This window comes from Falco cherrug, chromosome 10, assembly GCF_023634085.1.
Source record: "Falco cherrug isolate bFalChe1 chromosome 10, bFalChe1.pri, whole genome shotgun sequence".
Lineage (NCBI taxonomy): Eukaryota > Metazoa > Chordata > Aves > Falconiformes > Falconidae > Falco > Falco cherrug.
Genome location: NC_073706.1, coordinates 11,801,352 through 11,819,901, shown reverse-complemented (window position 1 = coordinate 11,819,901; position 18,550 = coordinate 11,801,352). Strand labels below are relative to the sequence as shown.

The 18,550-nt window shown below is 42.8% G+C and overlaps 1 protein-coding gene across 2 annotated transcripts; it reads right to left on the bottom strand.

Moving 5' to 3' along the window:
- Nucleotides 1-810: 810 nt before the first annotated feature.
- Nucleotides 811-17,565, bottom strand: EDN3 (endothelin 3). Of its 2 annotated transcripts, none has more exons than XM_055722978.1 (5): nt 17,235-17,565; nt 16,596-16,833; nt 4,031-4,195; nt 3,407-3,506; nt 811-2,521 (listed from the first exon to the last, which is right to left on the bottom strand). In XM_055722978.1, exons 1-4 carry the CDS (start codon nt 17,284-17,286, stop codon nt 3,437-3,439), a joined length of 525 nt encoding a protein of 174 aa, XP_055578953.1. In that variant the 5' UTR covers nt 17,287-17,565; the 3' UTR covers nt 811-2,521; nt 3,407-3,436. The 2 variants fall into 2 exon arrangements, with proteins under 2 accessions (XP_055578953.1, XP_055578952.1); XM_055722977.1 differs by having other exon boundaries at nt 3,407-3,509; nt 17,235-17,563.
- Between the last annotated feature and the right edge of the window lie 985 nt (nt 17,566-18,550).

Genomic DNA, 18,550 nt, shown 5'->3' with positions numbered 1-18,550 from the left:
AGCCCATCTTTACAGGAGAGGGGCTCCAGCCCTGTAGTTGTCTCCGTGATCTCCTCTGGACTTGTTCAAACAGGTCCGTGTCCTTTTCATCTGGGGGCTCCAGAGCTGAATGCAGTACTGCAGGTGGGGTCTCATGAGAGTGGAGTAGGGGGGTAGAACCACCTCCCACAGCCTGCTGGCCACGCTTCTTTTCGTTTCTCATTTTCTTTCTTTTGCTGTGTTCATGATGGACTCATTTTTACATTAACCACTAGCAGTAACTTGGCACAATGTTTTCAGTTACTGTGCCAAGTCCCAAACCCAAACTACTTGAATGTGGAACTGACATAGAAAAAAGTCGGTTTTTTCTTTCTTGAAAAGAAAGTACAACAGTAACACCCGTAGCCCACTGCTCAAGTGCTAAATCTACCTGCATGCCAAAGAAAGAAACCACTCTGATGATTTTGTTTCTGTGACCGTTTAAAATAAAGTGAAAGCATGTGGGAGTGGGGAAGGTGTGAATCCTTCTTCAAACTCACAGAGGGGAAGTCGGTAGAAATCCAAACACAGGCTAAGCAGTTCATCTGAAAGCTGAATTCTATCAGTTAAGGCACTGACAGTCTTGTTAGCACCGAGACGTGTTTGTAATTCCAGGGAAAAAAAAATAAAATAAAAAATACCGACTGAAACTGAGGTAGGTAAACACTGTTCAGGAGAAGAACTCACAGTCCAAATGGCCATCACCTCCTTGTCCGGAGATACAAATCAGGCCAGATGCGGATTACATTTATACCAAAAGGGACACAAAATTCTAATGTAACTTTTTAAGCATATCAAAGAAATGTTTCTTATGTTTTCATACTCAATTCTCAAACTGTCAGAACTGTAACCTCTTGAAGGCAAGTTTTTGTATGACCTGGGCATATGCGTTTGGGGGGATAAAAAGTTCTAGTTGGTGGTTATAAATGATTAAGCATTCATCATAACAAAGCTTGATTGATTTTTTTAAAACCCAAAACAATAGTGTCTTTAAAAATTATGGGAAAATAGCATGTGAAGTGTTCTTATACAATAAATAACCTATTTTCTATAAATGTACAAAATCAGCTGATCAGCAATTAAGAAACTGATACAAATGCAGTAACTGAAAGATATATTTAATTTTATAACTATAATAATTTATTTATGAAATATATCCACATATATATAAAATATATCATATATATTTTGGCAAAGACCTCCCTTTTTTGTTTCAAACAAAGTTTACTACCACCATTTTAAGCCTATATAACCATTTTTACTGTTAATTTCTTTTCATTTTTCTTTTGGTATCCATCTTTCTCCTGACAAAATATAATTTCATGTCACCAGGTTATAGTTTAATCTACGTGCCCTGGGGAAAGTCTGCATCAAGTTCAGTCAAACCAAAAAAATATCTATAATGTCACAAGTAAGGGATTTCCTCTCTTTTTAAATAATATAGAACAGGATTTCCAAAAGTTACTCTTTTTTTCCTAGCTTACTCTTGCACCCTCCTATCAAAAGAAAGTCCATAATTTCTGAAGAAGTCATTTACACTGAAAAATGTCCAGGGTTACATATAATGCTTATTGCCAAGTTTCCATGTTATTCAGTGATGTTTCAATGAAGAGATAAAAATATGATTTCTAGTACTATCAAAGACAAATGTATGTGGATGATAACGTATGTAGGACCTTAGAATAGCAAATGGTCTAGTACAGTAAGTTACTCTGACTGTATGAAGTTCCACAGTCCTACCCTTTCATCTTTAGGGAATTCTTTGGGATGAATAGTTCATCAACTACAGTGCATCCTTAAATAATCACTGTGAATGTTTTTGAATGGAACTTTGAAGTGCAGGAATAATTTGTGCCTAAATTAGGTAATCTATTGAATACTCAATGTATACTCAACTTGCTATAGTTAATAATAGTATTTATATTAGCCATTCATATTTATTCTGCATAGATACTGCCATTTAAACATCTGCCACAAAGTTACAATATGATGATTCAGGCTTGCATACATTAACAAGAGAAATATTTTGTATCTGTTTATTCTTTATGAGAACTCATGTATAGGCAATCTCTCTCTAACTCATCACGTTCTCCAATTACAGTTGCCTGCATAAAGCTGTGGATGGATTCTTCAGACATACAGCAAGCAGTAAGTGGAACAGTATGTTTCTCTATTGTACTTTTTAAAATTGTATAGAAAAATGTTTGCTGAAACTCTGTGTTGCTGAAGTTTGGATCTACCTTTGAATTCTTCTTCAATAGTGATACACTCGCTGCCAGGTTACATGATAAACATTATCCTAGTGAGACTCTCGCGAGTGGAGCATGGGAGAAAGCTTCTTCGTACAGGTTCACATGCCCTCAAAGTGGCATTGTTGAAATGAAAGTCTTGCATACTGCTGAAATCTCCACTGGCATCAGACTGAAGCATCAAGTTTGTCCATCTCAAGGGAGAGTTGTAGTTTAAGTTCTTGCTTCTGAGCTTCAGCAAATAAATGTTAAAGCTTTAAAAAACCAAAAGAAAAACAAACAAACCAAACATCTTAATTATTCAGACCTAAATCTCTATTTCCTGATAGAACTATGGTTCACCTCCTTTAATATGCGTACATAGAGGGAAAGCTACCCGGTTGTCTAATTAGCTCTGATCAAATAATCACAGCAATAAATTCAGTCTGGGGACTTCTAATCCAAGTGCTTCCCTTCATAGCAAAAAAATTTGGGTAATGGTGTGATTTTTTTTATTATTATTATTATTTATTTTAAATACATCCAGTGGCAGCTGCTTTTACCCAGAAAACAACTGTGTGCTTATCTTGACATCATTTTGCATTTCCTTGTAGCAATAGTATTAAGGGTAGATTTGGAACTGCAACTTTTTGAAACTGGCTACTAGGTCACAATAACCTCTTTGTATCCAACATTTAAAGTAGGTTTATTTTCCCTCCAAATACTTTTCCCACAAAGTTTGCTCTGTTTCTTTACCTTGACAATTTAAGTTTTACTAAAGCACTGCACTGGGACATGTAGCTTAAGTTGTTGCAGTGCTAAATGAGCAAAAAGATGATAGACAGGAACAGACCTTGCCCTAAAAAAAAAAGGAGGGGGGGGGCCACTGTTGCCAAAATATGTATTGGCCTCTAGCCAAAGAATCCAGTTTCTGAAGAAGCTGTATCAGCATGAGAAAAGTTGTAGTAGCTCTCTGTATACTAGAGGTTATTTTAAAAAATACATTTTAAAAACCCAGACAACTCATGGGCCAAATTCTGCCCTTATTTAGCAAGAAGCGGTAGTAGTCAGTTGAAAGGATTTAAGAGTTCTGCAAATACAAAGAAAATGTGTGGAAAATTAGTATTTCTTCTTTTTAACGTTGAACACCTCTAGCATACCTGACTGTTGAGAATCCTCTGAGCTCTGTGCTACTGAATGAAAGTGTGTTCTTCTTCCCTGCACTGGTCTTTCTCCTCTGTCTTTTTCATTGATCCATGACTTCTGGGGAAGAGAGATTTTCTGTTTGTCACTGCATTCTCATCAATTACCTTTACAAAGCCATTCATCAAATGACAATGTCATACTCTTCATCAGACTAGATAAAACTTACAACACTCTAAAATAGTGCAGCATTAAGCGTGTCCCTAACGGGACAGGAGATCTGCTGTTTCAAAAATACCACATCATAAAAAGAAACAGCAAAAAGAAAATTCAGAGCAGTACTGTACTGGGTCTGGCCTCTTCCCTTCACCTATTAAACTCTCTTTATTGTGACATGAGTTTTCTCACTTTTGTTCTTCATGTTCACTCCCCCATCCCACTTAAGGGGGAAGTGAACAAGCGGCAGTGTAAGTGCTTGGCTGCTGGCCAGGGTTAACCTACCACAACTGCAGATGAGAATTTTATTTAAAATCAATGTATTTGTTAATTGCTTCCATTTGATACATGCAAATTGATTAATTTATCTCCATGAAACAGTCAAATCATATAGATAGTTTGCAGTGTTAAGAAAAGAGACTCACCTTCTTCTGTCTTGCATTCTTCTGCAAAACTGCATGCACTGGTTGTCATAGGAGTCCAAACAAGAACACCGAAATGACGGCTGGAGAGCACTCTGGAACTGGCCTGTAGACCTTTTGCCTCTGAAACTGCCTCTGTAGTTAGACAGCCCATATGGCACAGTTCTCCTGTTGTGAGAACCACAAATACTGTATATTTTAGGAACCAATTAAAATGAAATTCCCTATCTTTTCGTTTAGAAAATAGATCTACTGATACAAAGCAATAAATAGCGGTACAAAAATCAAACCCTATGCTTACATAAGAAGTTCTGCCTATAACAGATCACAACTCCTGCTCAATCAACTCAGCCTTCCACACAGTTATATGAAGTAGCAGACACTCAGCTCAACAGGCAGAATTAATTGGCAACTACATTAGCTATCTTAAAAAAACTCTGATTACCTAAGAGCTCATATAAATACATCCCCAGGGTATTGCTTATTTTACTGCTTATTCCTTTATTTTGTTGGTTACCCCCCACAAATGCACAAAATTTATGTTCAGTGCCATAGCTGATATGAAGCGACAAACAAGCTGTGCTGATTTCCACCAGATAAGTAACATCATGTTGTTGTCATCATATTCATGATTCAGAGCCCGATTTGCCATCAATTTTATCACTGAGAAAACTGTCAACATGATTTGTTTATTGCATCATGTTTGGAGCATGACCCACGGAGTTATAAATGTGAGAAACAGACAGATAATCTTCCTCATACATATCTACTAGTACTTTTCTACAAGAGATTATACTCTGTACCGCACAGCACACCAAGAAATAGCAAGAGGTAGTTCTCTTTACCTCCCTGCAGTCTGGCATGCTTTGTTCTTTAATGGGTTATAGTCAATGTTATTAGCAGAAAAGGACGTGCTTCATCGCTGCCTGCTAACATCCAAAAAAAGCGTTGGACAGTTTAGACTGATGTCATAAATTATTCTCCTACAAGTTGTTAAAGAATCTCAATTGATAGCAGGTGTACATCACATGGAACTTCTGGAGACCCATAAAAGTTCCTGTGTACCTGAGGGATGGGCTAAGCAACCCACAAATCCACAAACACTAAAAATCTGAAGAGCATCTCATGTTCAAAAGCAAGAAGGAAGGGGGGGAGCGGTGGTGGAAGGCAAGGGAGAGAAAGTAAGAATATATCTAGAAAGGTTACAGAACAAAGCCTGAATAATCAGTCTGGAACCCTAACTTCAATAGTTGTACTTATCTCATTTGTTTTCATAAAAACATCATTAGACTATTAATTGGAAAGCTGCAAATTTTCTGTTTTCACACACACATGGTGGGCTGAAATGTTCAGAAACATTGCTTTCATAAACTCTGCAATAATTTTTCATGTAACATCAGTATGGTTGATGCAAATCACTTCCTCAAACCTTTGCACTTACAGTACATGTGAGCTTGTAACAGCATCTCATCTTTCACAGCCTGAATCAGACCAATCATAGATAGATTTATCATAAAATCATGCTGAAAGATAGAAAATCACAAGTGTCTGAGACCATGAGATGGTCCTTCTCCAGCAGATGCTGATCTGCCTCACCTATATGCAAAAACTGTTGCATATTTTCTCTGCCTCCTTCGTTCTACGGCTATGTCTAGACGCTGGGAGAGACCAAGAAATATGCATGTTAGTCTTAAAATATTTTTAGGACTTGATTTTGGCACCCCTTCGCAGTCATTTAAAAAGCTTTTTGTTGTCTTCAGGATTAGGACCGAGTCCCATTTCATAACTGAAGAGTATTAAAAACTCTATCCTGCCATCTGCTTTAGAATAATGAATGCTAAATGGCTAACATAGGTAACTTCTGACATAAATAGCTCCTGCATGATCATGTTTTTAATACATTCAAGTTTTTCATGAAGTAATGGCTAATATTTTAAGTCAGGAACCAGGAGGAAGTTCCTGTATTTTTAAAAGAGTGGTGAACCCTCTGTGAAAACTGCCTGGTAGAAAACTTCCCGCTCAGATTTAGGCTAAAATGAAAAGATGATTTTTGCTTGGTCTAGCCAAACTTGAAACCCCTATTTCATGGCAGATAGCTTGCCAGGGGATAAATGAAGCTTTTGCAGATGTCATCCATCCCATATTGTGCTAACAAGACATATAATACTGTAGTATGTTATTCTCGTTATTTAGTGTTTCCTTGTTAAAAAGTCACTTTTCCAAAACATGATACTGGTTTTTTCTTACTCTCTAAATCAGAATCTCTGCTGCAGTTTGCCCTGTGTCAGAGCCTCTGCCTGAATAGCCAGAGAGGAAGAAAGGCACATGTTTTATTCCTTATTGCTGCAGTTTGAAAATTAATGGACCGACTACAATCATCATCAATTTTGTCTTAACACATCAGTGTGTGAACAACAGTGATTGAGGAATGGGCCCATTACCAGTCTGCTGCCTTTCTTAAGAGACAGTAAATTCCAGCAAACAGGCAGGGGTGGAGAATATAGTATAATTACAAGGGGTAAGAACCACGCATCACAGCCCTAAGCAAGGGAGGAGGCTGATGTTTTAGATCCTGTTCCTGATCGTTCTAATGAAGTGCCTTACATTCTATGAAACTTACAATATTTACGAAAGTATGCTTCATAGCTTGGAAAATGTTTTCAAGATCCCTTCATTATCAGTGGTCCAGAAATATATGCCGATCCAACGATATTTTCAAGTGTAAGAATTTTAACTAGAACACTCAAGCAAAAATTTTTACATACACTGATGTATGTAAAAGTGTAACTAGGTATCCCAATATGCCTGAGTTTGATTTCTAATCCAAAAATCCAAACCCCAGATAAAGTTCAATAGCAACCCAGTGTCTTTCCAACAGTATTCAGAAAAAGCTAAAAAATATAGCACATGTTTTCTTGCCTGTCAGTTACTCTGATGCAACTCATAAATCACATTTAAGCAAATGGTAGTGTGTATGGTTATCACTCCAGAAAATGATAGTATTTCAAGTTAGTTCATGCCTCTTTCTCAGCACTTCAGAAGTGAGAGGAAATGCTGAAGAGATTCAGTTGAACAAGTATCAGAAGCATTTGCCTAGCAGCATGCTTAATCTTAGATTGTTGCATGTGATTAACAAATGGTGCTGCAATACTCAGGTTCAAAACGAGGTGCGCAGAGTCACAATTTCTACACACTGAATGGGAATTATTGTCAAGATGCAATTGTCACCAAGGATTTGTGTTGCTAAGAAGTCTCTTTGCTTTGCATTTCAGGTGAGGCATCCGTTTTCTTTAGTGAAAGCTTGCTGACTTTAGTATATGCATGGCAGTTTGTGTCTCCCCAGTAAAGATGTGCAGCAGCTGACCTAGGCAGAGGCAGATTTGTCGGCTAGCCATCTGCTAGGCTTCTAGGGATCCTGAACAACCAGCTCCCTTACACTCTGCTCCTTGCAGTTATGACCGGGTCCCTGGCCAAAGTACTGTCTAAGAGCCATTTACAAACGTTTTGGAAATTTCTACACAAAATCCATAGATTTGTAATTTTTTTTTAACATTTACAATTCAAAGGAAATTTTAGTTTCTGACCTCAAACTCAGTATGCATAGTTTCTTCCTTTAGGAGAACAAAATTCTCCTGAAACAGTGAATCAGGTTTCCACATGTTTAAGAGCTACCATGTACTGGGTGTCCTTTATGCCTTTCCTCTCTACAAACTGGGGAACAAGCAAACCTAAGCAATTCTGGATCAGCCTTTCCAAGGTACTACTTTGAACTGGTATCTGTGTGCCAACATACAACCTGGAATTTACGTGGAAGTGACCCTCTGTTGTGGAGTTCAGTTACCAGTATGATTGCTGCAGCCAGCAAGTGGGTGCATAGAAGCCTGCATGCTCAGTTTTAAAGCACCTTCTAAATTACAGAAGGCCTGAGTTTAAGGAAATAACTTCTTCTTTAGTATAAGCTGTTTTTTCTTTATTCTGTATGCAAAAAAAAGAAGATGCTAACACAACTCTCCAGTACCTGGAATTATTCCATATGATGAAATTACAATTAGTCAGTGCCACAGAGCTGTTAACTAAAGATAAGTCCATGCATAATATAGAGCAGCGCGAAGCTGATCAAAGAAAGCACAGGGTGCCTTTTTCATTTGAAACATACTTTTGATTTCTGCAATGAAAAGGAATACACAGCAATCTTTAGGTCAGCTAGTATTTCTCCTAGAAATTTAAAAGAACGAAAGTATAGATTTGCAGACTGGACACTCAGATGCTGAAATAACCGAGATTATTTCTGTACTTTGTGTCCACAGAACACAGTCATAAAAGCTCTCCCCTGAAAGTCAGCTAGCTCTTGAAGCAAGTTTTTGCCATTACATTAACAGAAACAGGCATTTGTTTGTTGAAAAAGACAAGTAGTACTGAGCAGTAGTGAAACAGTTATTCTGAACCAGTGGCATCAGTGGAAATTTCCCACAGAAAAATAACCTGCTCATTGAACGACTACTACCTGCATGTCTGTGTGGAAGAATCATACTTCAAGGGAAGTATGATTTGCCTAAGTCCTGCTGTCAATCATTTATACTATAGTGAGTGTTCAGAATTCAGGCAGATAAATCCAATTGGTTTATTTTAATTTTTATAACATGTGGCTGAGTTTCTCAGGCTATGTTATAATTGACCTGTGAGCAGCTATTATTTTCTACTTTCCCAGCCACTTACACACAGCAGATAGCTCCAGGGCACTTGAGAGTTTCAGGCAAAACAAAGGGATGAGGGGGTTGCAGCAATCATCTTAGATGCTGTGATTTCAGTATTCAGCAATATATTTTCTGGCATGCATCCAGGCCAGCAAGGCTCCTAACAGTCTCCAGTGTTTTCAGACAATCTTAAAATGTATGAGATCCCTGTAAGGACCACTGAGAAAAAAAAATGTGGAGAAGTAGCAAAATTTAACAACCTCCAAGTGAAACAACATGTCTCTAGAATGAAGGATGCTTGGGGCAAATAACAGATATTTCATACAAAGCTCCTGCAGTAACATTGTGTAGCTGTAGATGAAGAGATCGTTGGCTGCTCTGAAAGCTGGCTACAACTCTTTCTGTAACAGGCGTGTTTTCTAACAGAGAAGTTCACAATAGGTGTACCTCTCGTATCACCCTTTCCTTTTCCTCCTCATTTAAGTAAAACATCTTCCTCAAAGTGCTTGACTTGCTGGTCTTCTGCCATTCTAACCACATGCTCCATTCACAGAAGCGCTACTCGTTTTGAGTAGCTTTTTGCAGTTAAAATCATTTCAGAGGAAACAAACTTTTATTCTTTATAGCCACACCTTCATTTGCACATCCTCAATTTAGTAGTAGTCAGTATTCCTAGATACCTAATTAGGCTAATGTTATCCAAAAAAGATGCACCTCCATGACCTTGCTTATTTGGTTTAACCTTCAATTTTTTTCCCAGTCTTATTCTTCAATTAATACTTGTTAATTTGTGAGGACCCAAATTAGTTGTAGTTTCTTAGTTATACCTAATTCAGGTAATGAGCCAAGGATTGCACACATCGCCTTCATCATCCAGTTTCACTGATCACGTGAGTTCTTTGATTTCCCTCCTGCTGGGACTTTATGGTACCCAAGTACAGGACTGTGAGCGAATATGAAGGGGGTTTACCACTAGTCCTCCTCCTCCTGTAGCTGTCAAAACAGTGTTAGATGTTTTCTTCTTCAAACATGAACAGAAAAATATCCGAGCTGAGTGAAAAGCTGGGATACATTTCTTGAGGTAAGCAATCTGAAGGAAGCATGGAGGGTGGGGGTGGGTATTTTTCCATTAACACCCGAAATACTCAGAGAGGCTGGGTAGAGCTCACCTGACCTAATAAACTCAGTCAGTTTCACAAAAATACCTCTCTTGAAACAACACTGCTAAAATCCTTCAGTACCTCATACCAATCCCAATCTGCTCCCAGTTTTGTGGCAAGATATATGATTCTTGGTTTAAATAAATAAAATCCAGTGCAGCATTTTCTGTTCGTGAGGCCCAGACTCCCATTATTCTTTTTCCTTCCTCTGACTGGCTGGAGTATTATTACTAAGTGGGCTGGTTCTAAGACAAATACACTGAGGTAAATCCCAAAAGGCAGAGCAGCTGGAAATTTGATTACTTTCATCCATATTTATGTCTCAAATGGTAGCTTTTTCAAACTAAAATTCGGAGTACTTATTGCTAGCTTTTGAAGCCACCATACCGGCGCGCACAAAGAACACACGCTCCAACCCCTATTTCTACCACTCTCCACAGTGTATATAGTTCAAAACCCACTGCTGGTTTTAAAACAAATAAAACAAAAACCTAGGGGAAAATAAACGCATGGTGTTAAAACTCAAGACAGATGAAAGTGACTGTGGTTTGACAGCCCACAAGACTATTTATTCTTAGAATGAGATCAACATGAGCAGCAGTAGCGAAGTTTCAGACACGAGCTATTAGTGCCTCATCCCTGACCCCATCTTCTGTGGGGCCAGCTCCTGCAGTGACATGGGATTTTAGCCTGCAGAGCCAAGTCATTTCAAGTCTTTCAGAGGATACTGCTGCTAAAACATCAATATTGTGTGTACTGTAAATAAGCTTTACAGGAAGACTGCGAGGATATACTCTGCTTTTAGACTGTGGAGGACATGCAAGCTGTGCACGTTTCAGACAGTAAGGCACTGAAAGTGTGAAGTCAACACACGACTTAAACATGCAACAAGAATTAACTATGTTTGAATAACAAGCCTAAAAATCCAGTCAGTTTGTCCATGATAAAACATAACAGTAACAGCAGAAGCCTGTTAGTACATTCAGTAAATCCATCTGAAACACTCTCCATTTGATGTGAGGATCTGTGCAGCTTTTTAACACCAAAGATCCTCCAGTTTTTAGGATTAGAGCTATTTACCCTGTCATTTCAATTTGCACAAAAATTTGTAACTAAAAAAAAAAACCAGGAAGTTACTCTTCCTTATCTCCATCAATTTCTTTTATCTGCTTTATGCTTGGTATTTTTTCCTATCAGTATGACCACAGGTTCCATAGCTTGAGTTATTTCAGTTACTAGCTTGTTAAGATTTTTCTTTTTATCTTCAACATTCAGAATACATCAGGACATACGGCGTATATATGTAGTCTAATCTTGGTAGCATCCATGTATACAAGCCAAATAGATTTCGGTGAACATGTAGATAGTAAAGTCTGCAAAATGCAGGGCAAACTTCATTTAGAAAAATAAAAGCAACTCAACAGGATATTCATCACTTCACTTTTGGCACTCGATTCTGATGGTTAACCATATGCAGTGTTTAACCAACAGATCAGCTTCCTTATTTGAACTGCCTGGCTCGCAGCCACTGTTTTATCATCTTGCCTTTGGCTAGCAGGTATTTTCAGTCCAATCTGTTAAAATTCTAAGCACATGCTTAGTTGTTCTGCTGAGCAAGAGATCTTTAGCTGTGTACTTTTATTTCCAGTAATATACAGGACATCATCTGAACTTACCTAATTATGAAAATAATTCTCAAAAAGTGGAGTAATTTTAATACTTTATAATACAACTTAATATCCATAAGGATGAAAAGCATGTAAAATTGTTACGTGGGCTTCCATTCAACGAAGATGTTACGAAGGCAAAATCAGCCAGCAGAGCATACAGTTAGAACAAGAGTATCCAGTTGGTTGTCTTAAGTCTTCTCTTTTGTAACAACCCCCCCAAGCCATCACTTCCTCTCTTTATATGACCAAAGCTATGAGTGAAGTGATGATAGGGTACAAATTTTTTCCATTCTAAAATGACTTTCTGATGGTAACCTTAGCCAGTAATGAGCAAAGATCATTAACTTACAACTGTTAGAGAGCTGACAACACGTGGAATCAGCTGCTGTTGTCTGTTCAGCTTGACAATTCCTGGACCCCTAAGAAACCCATTTGTCATCGCTTTCAGGGAAGACCAAAAAAATGGAAGTGTATGAAAAGCCTTTCTCACCCTAATGGCTGGTCACATTAGGTCAGGAAAACAGATTCGCACAGGGGAACTATCTGGAGACAACCTAGTGCTAAGGAATATCTGACTTGGTGTGTTACAGAAACAAATTTCTTCTCTATTGAAGTGACAAAATATCACATCCTTGTGGTGTCACCATGTGAGCACACACCGTGAAACAGTCACCATACATCCATCAGTACATCCCACAGAGCAAAGCAACAGAATGCAAGTCAGTGCATGCTCTTCCACGGGGGAAACAGAACGTAAATACAGAGGATCAGAGCAGCAAACACAAAGTTAGATCCAGTTCTTCCTTTCACTTTGTCCACCCAGTTCTCCCGATTCAGAAATTGATGTAATTGGCAGACAGAACTCTTAGATCATCATGTAAGCTGTTCTCTATATCACGGTCGCAGAATCTCATTCAGTAACTCATCTTTTGAGCGTAACAGCAAATACTGAAATAAGACATGTCATCTACAAAAAAATAGGGTTTTTTTGATTTAGACACTTCAAGAAATTATTATTTCTAGTGCTTAGTTTGAGGAAATAACTTTACCAGTATGGATTTATACTAACTCTTTTGAAAGTGTCTGGATTATTGCCATAAATTCTCATTACAATTTTATTTCAGAATTGAGTCCACTTGAGTATCTGGTACTGTGTCCTCATGACAGTATGACTTTCTTATAGTTGTCACCTTTTAATCTTTCACTAATCATTCCCAGCATCTCTAATGCTTCACACAGCAACATTATTATTAATTGAACCATTATTTTGCTGTCGAAGCACAAGTTCAGTTCATATTGAAATATTCTTTGAAGAAGTGCCTATCTAAAAGAAGTCTTGCCTGTATTTTCTCCCTTAACTTACATAATTAAGCATCAAGTTGTGGCTGTACTACACCAGTGGGTACTGTTTAAAAGAATTAATTCTTTCTTCTTTAAGATATGTCTGTAGCTATAGATCAAGATAAGCATAATGAATCACTTGACAAAAAAGATACATTGCAAACTAATTCCTAAGTAATCAATCTTATCAGTGAGAATAATTTACCAGCTTTTAATTACCTTTGTTACGCAACCTTTGCCTACATCATATAATTGCATTATTCTATCCTGACTGACTTGACTTTCTTTAGGTCTTGTTTTCCACTTAAGGGTCCCACTGTTCCCAGGATAAAAGATTCACTATGTCAAAACAACACTGGTGTGCTTACTAGTTTGGACTAACAGCAGTGGTTCATGAACAAGTATAAAGCAATACTCAAACATTTGTGCAGAGGTAATTTCTCATTTAATTGGTAATAGCTGCAAAGAATCAGAGGCTGCATATCCTGTTATTTTGTGCTTTTCTACAACTGTCACCCTGCTGATCTAAGTGATTTCTCAGCATGGTAGGAACAGACCCTCTATCATCGCTCTGCCTCCAACAGTTTCAATAAAAACTTCATCTGGTTTTCCAGAAGAGGCCATGACCAAAATTTGTTTTGAATGTATTACAACAATGCTTAACAGCTTCTTCTGTTGGGAAGAGCAGGGGGAAGAAACCAGAGGAGGAAGTAAAGTTTGTCTTTGAAGTATCGAGGAGAGAGTAACCTGGAAAGAGAAAATATTAAGGAATTTGTGATGGGAATAAGAAATGATAATGTAAAGGACGTAAGTCAGGGGAAATAAGAAAGAAAAAAATAATAAAAAGCAACTGTAGTGTTTGATGTAGGAAATAAAACCAAAAAAAAGATGATAAGTAAATAAGCAAGAAAAATAGCAGAATCAACAGATGTCAGGAAAACTTCTCCAGTCTTTAACACCATCTTTCTGGCCTCCCATTGTGCGTATGGTCCTCAAAGTTGCATTTGAGCCAGATTTTTAGTAAATAGAAAAACTTTCAACAACATGCATACAACAGCAACATAAAAGCCCCATTTACAAACCACCAGTCTGTACAGATCCAGTGGTTACTTCCATTTAAAAAGAAGCAGCATAACGTGCATGGGATATTAGATTGCACAAGCAAGCCTGAGTTCTCTCATTCACATCCAGAAGCACCTTTTGACTGACTGAGATACCGTTCCAGGCAGGACACCAGGCCAGAATTACAGCCATGCGACATGAAATCTTAAATCCAGCTTCTGTTGCACTGAACATGGTCCAAAATGTGTAATATCTCCATGCATACTTATTTCAGCGACTACCTCTGCCCTCATATACAGAGACATTCCTAGAAAGAGTCCAAGGAATTTTGAAAATCGAGACTGCGCTCTTTCAGCTTAGAGAAAGATCTGTACATCTACCTCACCTGTAAACAGAGCTTTTCCTTTCATTGCTCACCTTTCTAGCTCAGACCAGGTAAGCCTCAAGGAACAGCGAGAGGAGCAGGACAGCAAACAGCCCCTTTCAGACACCTGGCTCTTCCAGCCAAAGGGCACCACGCTCTAGGCACTGCAGCCAGCCAATTTTGAGAGGACCTCCTTTCTCCAGTTCTAATGAGCACTTACAGATTCCAGAAAATTCAGTTCCTACTGGACTAATTCCCCTAACGTCCACTGTTATCCACTCACTATTTATCAACCCCAGAGGGCCCTCAGCATCCCGATTAACCTAGTTCCAGCAGTGTTATTAGGTTATACAGGTTCATGTATTTGGATCACAGTAGCTAAAATGTATTGTTCTATGCGAGTATTTAATATTCAAATTGAATATATTCATTCTATAGCTTGTACAGAAATGTCCAGTCACACTTTCCTAGACCTCAGGTCGAATGGTTCCAGGCTAATCTATACACTAGACCATGGAGGCAGACTTCACATACCTGAGATTTGCTGTTATGTACAACTGACTTCTGTTAAGAAAGCAGAGACTTATGGCCCCAATGCAATATGCATCATGAGAAAGTTACATCTCTCTCTGTTCTCTGGTTTTTTATTCTTTCATTGGTGATGCTTGCACAAAACATTCATGTAGGACAAAAATTCTCCACATCACTGAATTTACTCCACACTATTAACGCACACCAAATATTTTTGCCATTGGAATGAAAGTTATAATTCCTGTAGACTTAAAACAGGATATCCTTAAAGAAAAAAAAAAAAAAAAAAGAAGTGGGTGTGTGTTTAAAATTAGCAGAATTCTATTTATTCAGTGTGTAGGGGCAAAGGAATGTCATTCTTTCATTTTCACTGATGAAGCTCTGACATAAATAGAGTCATAAATATTTAGCTAAAATAATTCTAAGTAATCCTGTGGTGGATTAGCACAGGTATGGAACTCAAGGAACTGAATGCCTTGTGTGAATACATGATACTTACGGGTTGGTAGAAGTTCAAAAGACTCGTCATCAGACATGGCCTCTAGCCAGGACACACACATGAATTTACAAATTAAGCACCCTAAACCCCATCTGACATAACTTATTTTACTGCTACTTTCGATTTTTATATTCCTTTTGTTATTTTAATCTGCTTAAAAGCTTTGCAATTGATTCAAAGGCAGATCCAAGTTAGTACAACTGTTCGTAACTGCAGTCAGCGGAGTACTTGGTGTGTGTAGTTCACATCCACGCAGTCAGATCATTCATTCTTGAAGTTCATCAAAAGAAATCTGGGTTTAGATTCACCTGATCTGATTATTTTTCAAGAAGCGATTGCTGTGGCTGCTGCGGGACTGAAACCTACTAGCCTACGTAAATCTTCACAAATCCTTGAGACTGTCAGTTACTCAGAGAGACAGGCTATATACTGCGGGGTAGGAAAAGGCAGCCTCTAACCTTTGGGACGCAGGGAATCTTCCTGGGTGGGTTCTTTTCATTCAGTACTGCTAGTACCGACCCTGCCTTTCTGCACGCGTGCTGCGCCCCCGCTGACCCGCGTGGAACACAGAATTTTTAGTTCGTGGGAAATGGTTTCAAAATTTGTTTTTCTCATGAGTTGAAACAAAAAGTCATGTCTGCCATTCCCATAAAGCGTAATTGTCAGAGATGTTCTTTTGTAACATTTTAAATCTGGTCTATTGAGTTTTTCAAAAGTTAGTCTTTTAACGTCGTAAGTATTTTTCCCACGTGGATTTTTACCAAGACCAGCACAGCTGCGCACACACGGCTCTCCCCTTCCCAACGCGGCTTTGCGGGGCACAGCTCGCTCCTGCCAGGGGGCTGCTTCCCCCGTGAGGGGCTTCGCCCGGCCGCCCCCGCAGCCCCCGGCCGCGCACAGCGGGGCCCGCCGTGCCCCCCAGCCGGAGCTCACCGCGCCGGGGCCTGTGCCCGGGGCTCCCCCGGCAGGTGGCGGGGTGGCGGGGGGGAGGCCCCGCGGCACAGCCCGCCCCGGCAGCGGGACCCGCCGGCCCCTCGCCCACCCCCACCCCGACGCCGGCGGGAGCCGGCTCCGCCCGCAGCGCACTCGGCCTCCCGGGGGCGGGCGGGAGCCCAGCCCGTTACCGGCCCGTGGCAGAGGCCGCGCAGCCCCGCCGGCCCCCGCGCCTCCCCCTGCCCGCGGGGGTCGCGCCCTCCGCCGCCCGGCCCGGCCCGCCATTTCGCGTCGCGCCGCCCGCACTCACTCACTCGGGGGTGTTGATCCAGATGATGTCGAGGTGGCAGTAGTAGACGCACTCCTTGTCCTTGTAGGTGTAGCAAGTGCAGCGCCGGGCCCGGTGCCGCTGCGCCCCGCCGTCCGCCCTGGCCCTGCCGGCCGGTAGCGCCGCCGCCTCGCTCAGCTGCCGCTCCCGCTGCCCCGGCGCCGCCCAGCGCGGCTCACCGCCGGCCGGCAGCGGCAGGGCGCGGGGCCGGGGCAGCGCGGACCCTGCACCGCGGGAAGGCAAGAGCAGCGCTCAGCGCCCAGCGCCCCCTCCCCGGCGCCCCCCGGCCCTCCGGAACGGCGCCCGAACCGCGCCGGCCTCCGGGGGGTCGGGGCTGCTCGGAGCACCGTTATGTTTATATTCACCGCGGCGCGGTTGGGGGGCACCCGCAGCCCCGGCAGCCTGGGGCTGCACCGCTAGCGAGGGGGTCTCTTTTTAAACCCACGTACGCCAAATGATGTAGGTCCCCGGCGTCTAGTTGCTCACCGCGCACCGGAGTGGGCTGTTGCTTACAGCCTTTTGGAAGAAGGAGGGAAAGGGAAAAAAAACCCAAACCCAACCAAAACCCAGCCTTTCTTTGTGTGCATGCGTGGAAGTGGCAAAGAAAGAAAGAAATTCGCGTTACCTGAAGTCGACGTAATTGTAAGTCCAAAGAGGAACAATAAACCCAGCTCCATTAAAACCAAATTGAACGCTTGTTAACTGCTGGCAAAGGTGAACTGCAGGGGCGACTGAACCGTTCCAGGACGAATCAGTTCAGGTTGGAGGCAGGGAATATCCCGGGGCTGGCGGCACACGCTGCTCCCCGGAGCCAGCTCCCACGCGGAGGTGTGATTAGTGGTTCCCCCTCGCAGTTATTTCCTCCAGTGCAGACTTAGTCCTGAGGGGGAGAGCGTTGACAAAAGAAGGGAAGATCCATCGCTTGGCTTTTCCCACACACACCTCCCACCCCACCCCCAAATCCGATCAGAAACCGGAGCTGCTGTTTTCCAGCTGCAGACACCTCCCACCCGCGGACAGCTGCCTGCCTGCCTGCCTCCACCCGCGGGCAGCCCCTGCCTGGCTCCCACCCGCGGGCAGCTCCTGCTCCCACCCGCGGGCAGCTCCTGCTCCCACCCGCGGGCAGCCCCTGCCTGGCTCCCACCCGCGGGCAGCCCCTGCCTGGCTCCCACCCGCGGGCAGCCCCTGCCTGGCTCCACCCGCGGGCAGCCCCTGCCTGCCTCCACCCGCGGGCAGCTCCTGCTCCCACCCGCGAGCAGCCCCTGCCTGCCTCCACCCGCGGGCAGCTCCTGCCTGGCTCCCACCCGCGGGCAGCCCCTGCCTGCCTCCACCCGCGGGCAGCTCCTGCTCCCACCCGCGGGCAGCCCCTGCCTGGCTCCCACCCGCGGGCAGCCCCTGCCTGCCTCCACCCGCGGGCAGCTCCTGCTCCCACCCGCGGGCAGCCCCTGCCTGGCTCCCACCCGCGGGCAGCCCCTGCCTGCCTCCACCCGCGGGCAGCTCCTGCTCCCACCCGCGAGCAGCCCCTGCCTGCCTCCACCCGCGGGCAGCTCCTGCCTGGCTCCCACCCGCGGGCAGCCCCTGCCTGCCTCCACCCGCGGGCAGCTCCTGCTCCCACCCGCGGGCAGCCCCTGCCTGGCTCCCACCCGCGGGCAGCCCCTGCCTGCCTCCCACCCGCGGGCAGCTCCTGCTCCCACCCGCGGGCAGCCCCTGCCTGGCTCCCACCCGCGGGCAGCCCCTGCCTGCCTCCACCCGCGGGCAGCTCCTGCTCCCACCCGCGGGCAGCCCCTGCCTGGCTCCCACCCGCGGGCAGCTCCTGCTCCCACCCGCGGGCAGCCCCTGCGTGCCCCGGGGAGGCACGGCCGCTCCCCACGCCGGCAGGTGGGAGGCCGGGGTACGGCAGCGCATCCCCCCCGGGAAGGGCAGCCAGCGCGGCCCCTCTGT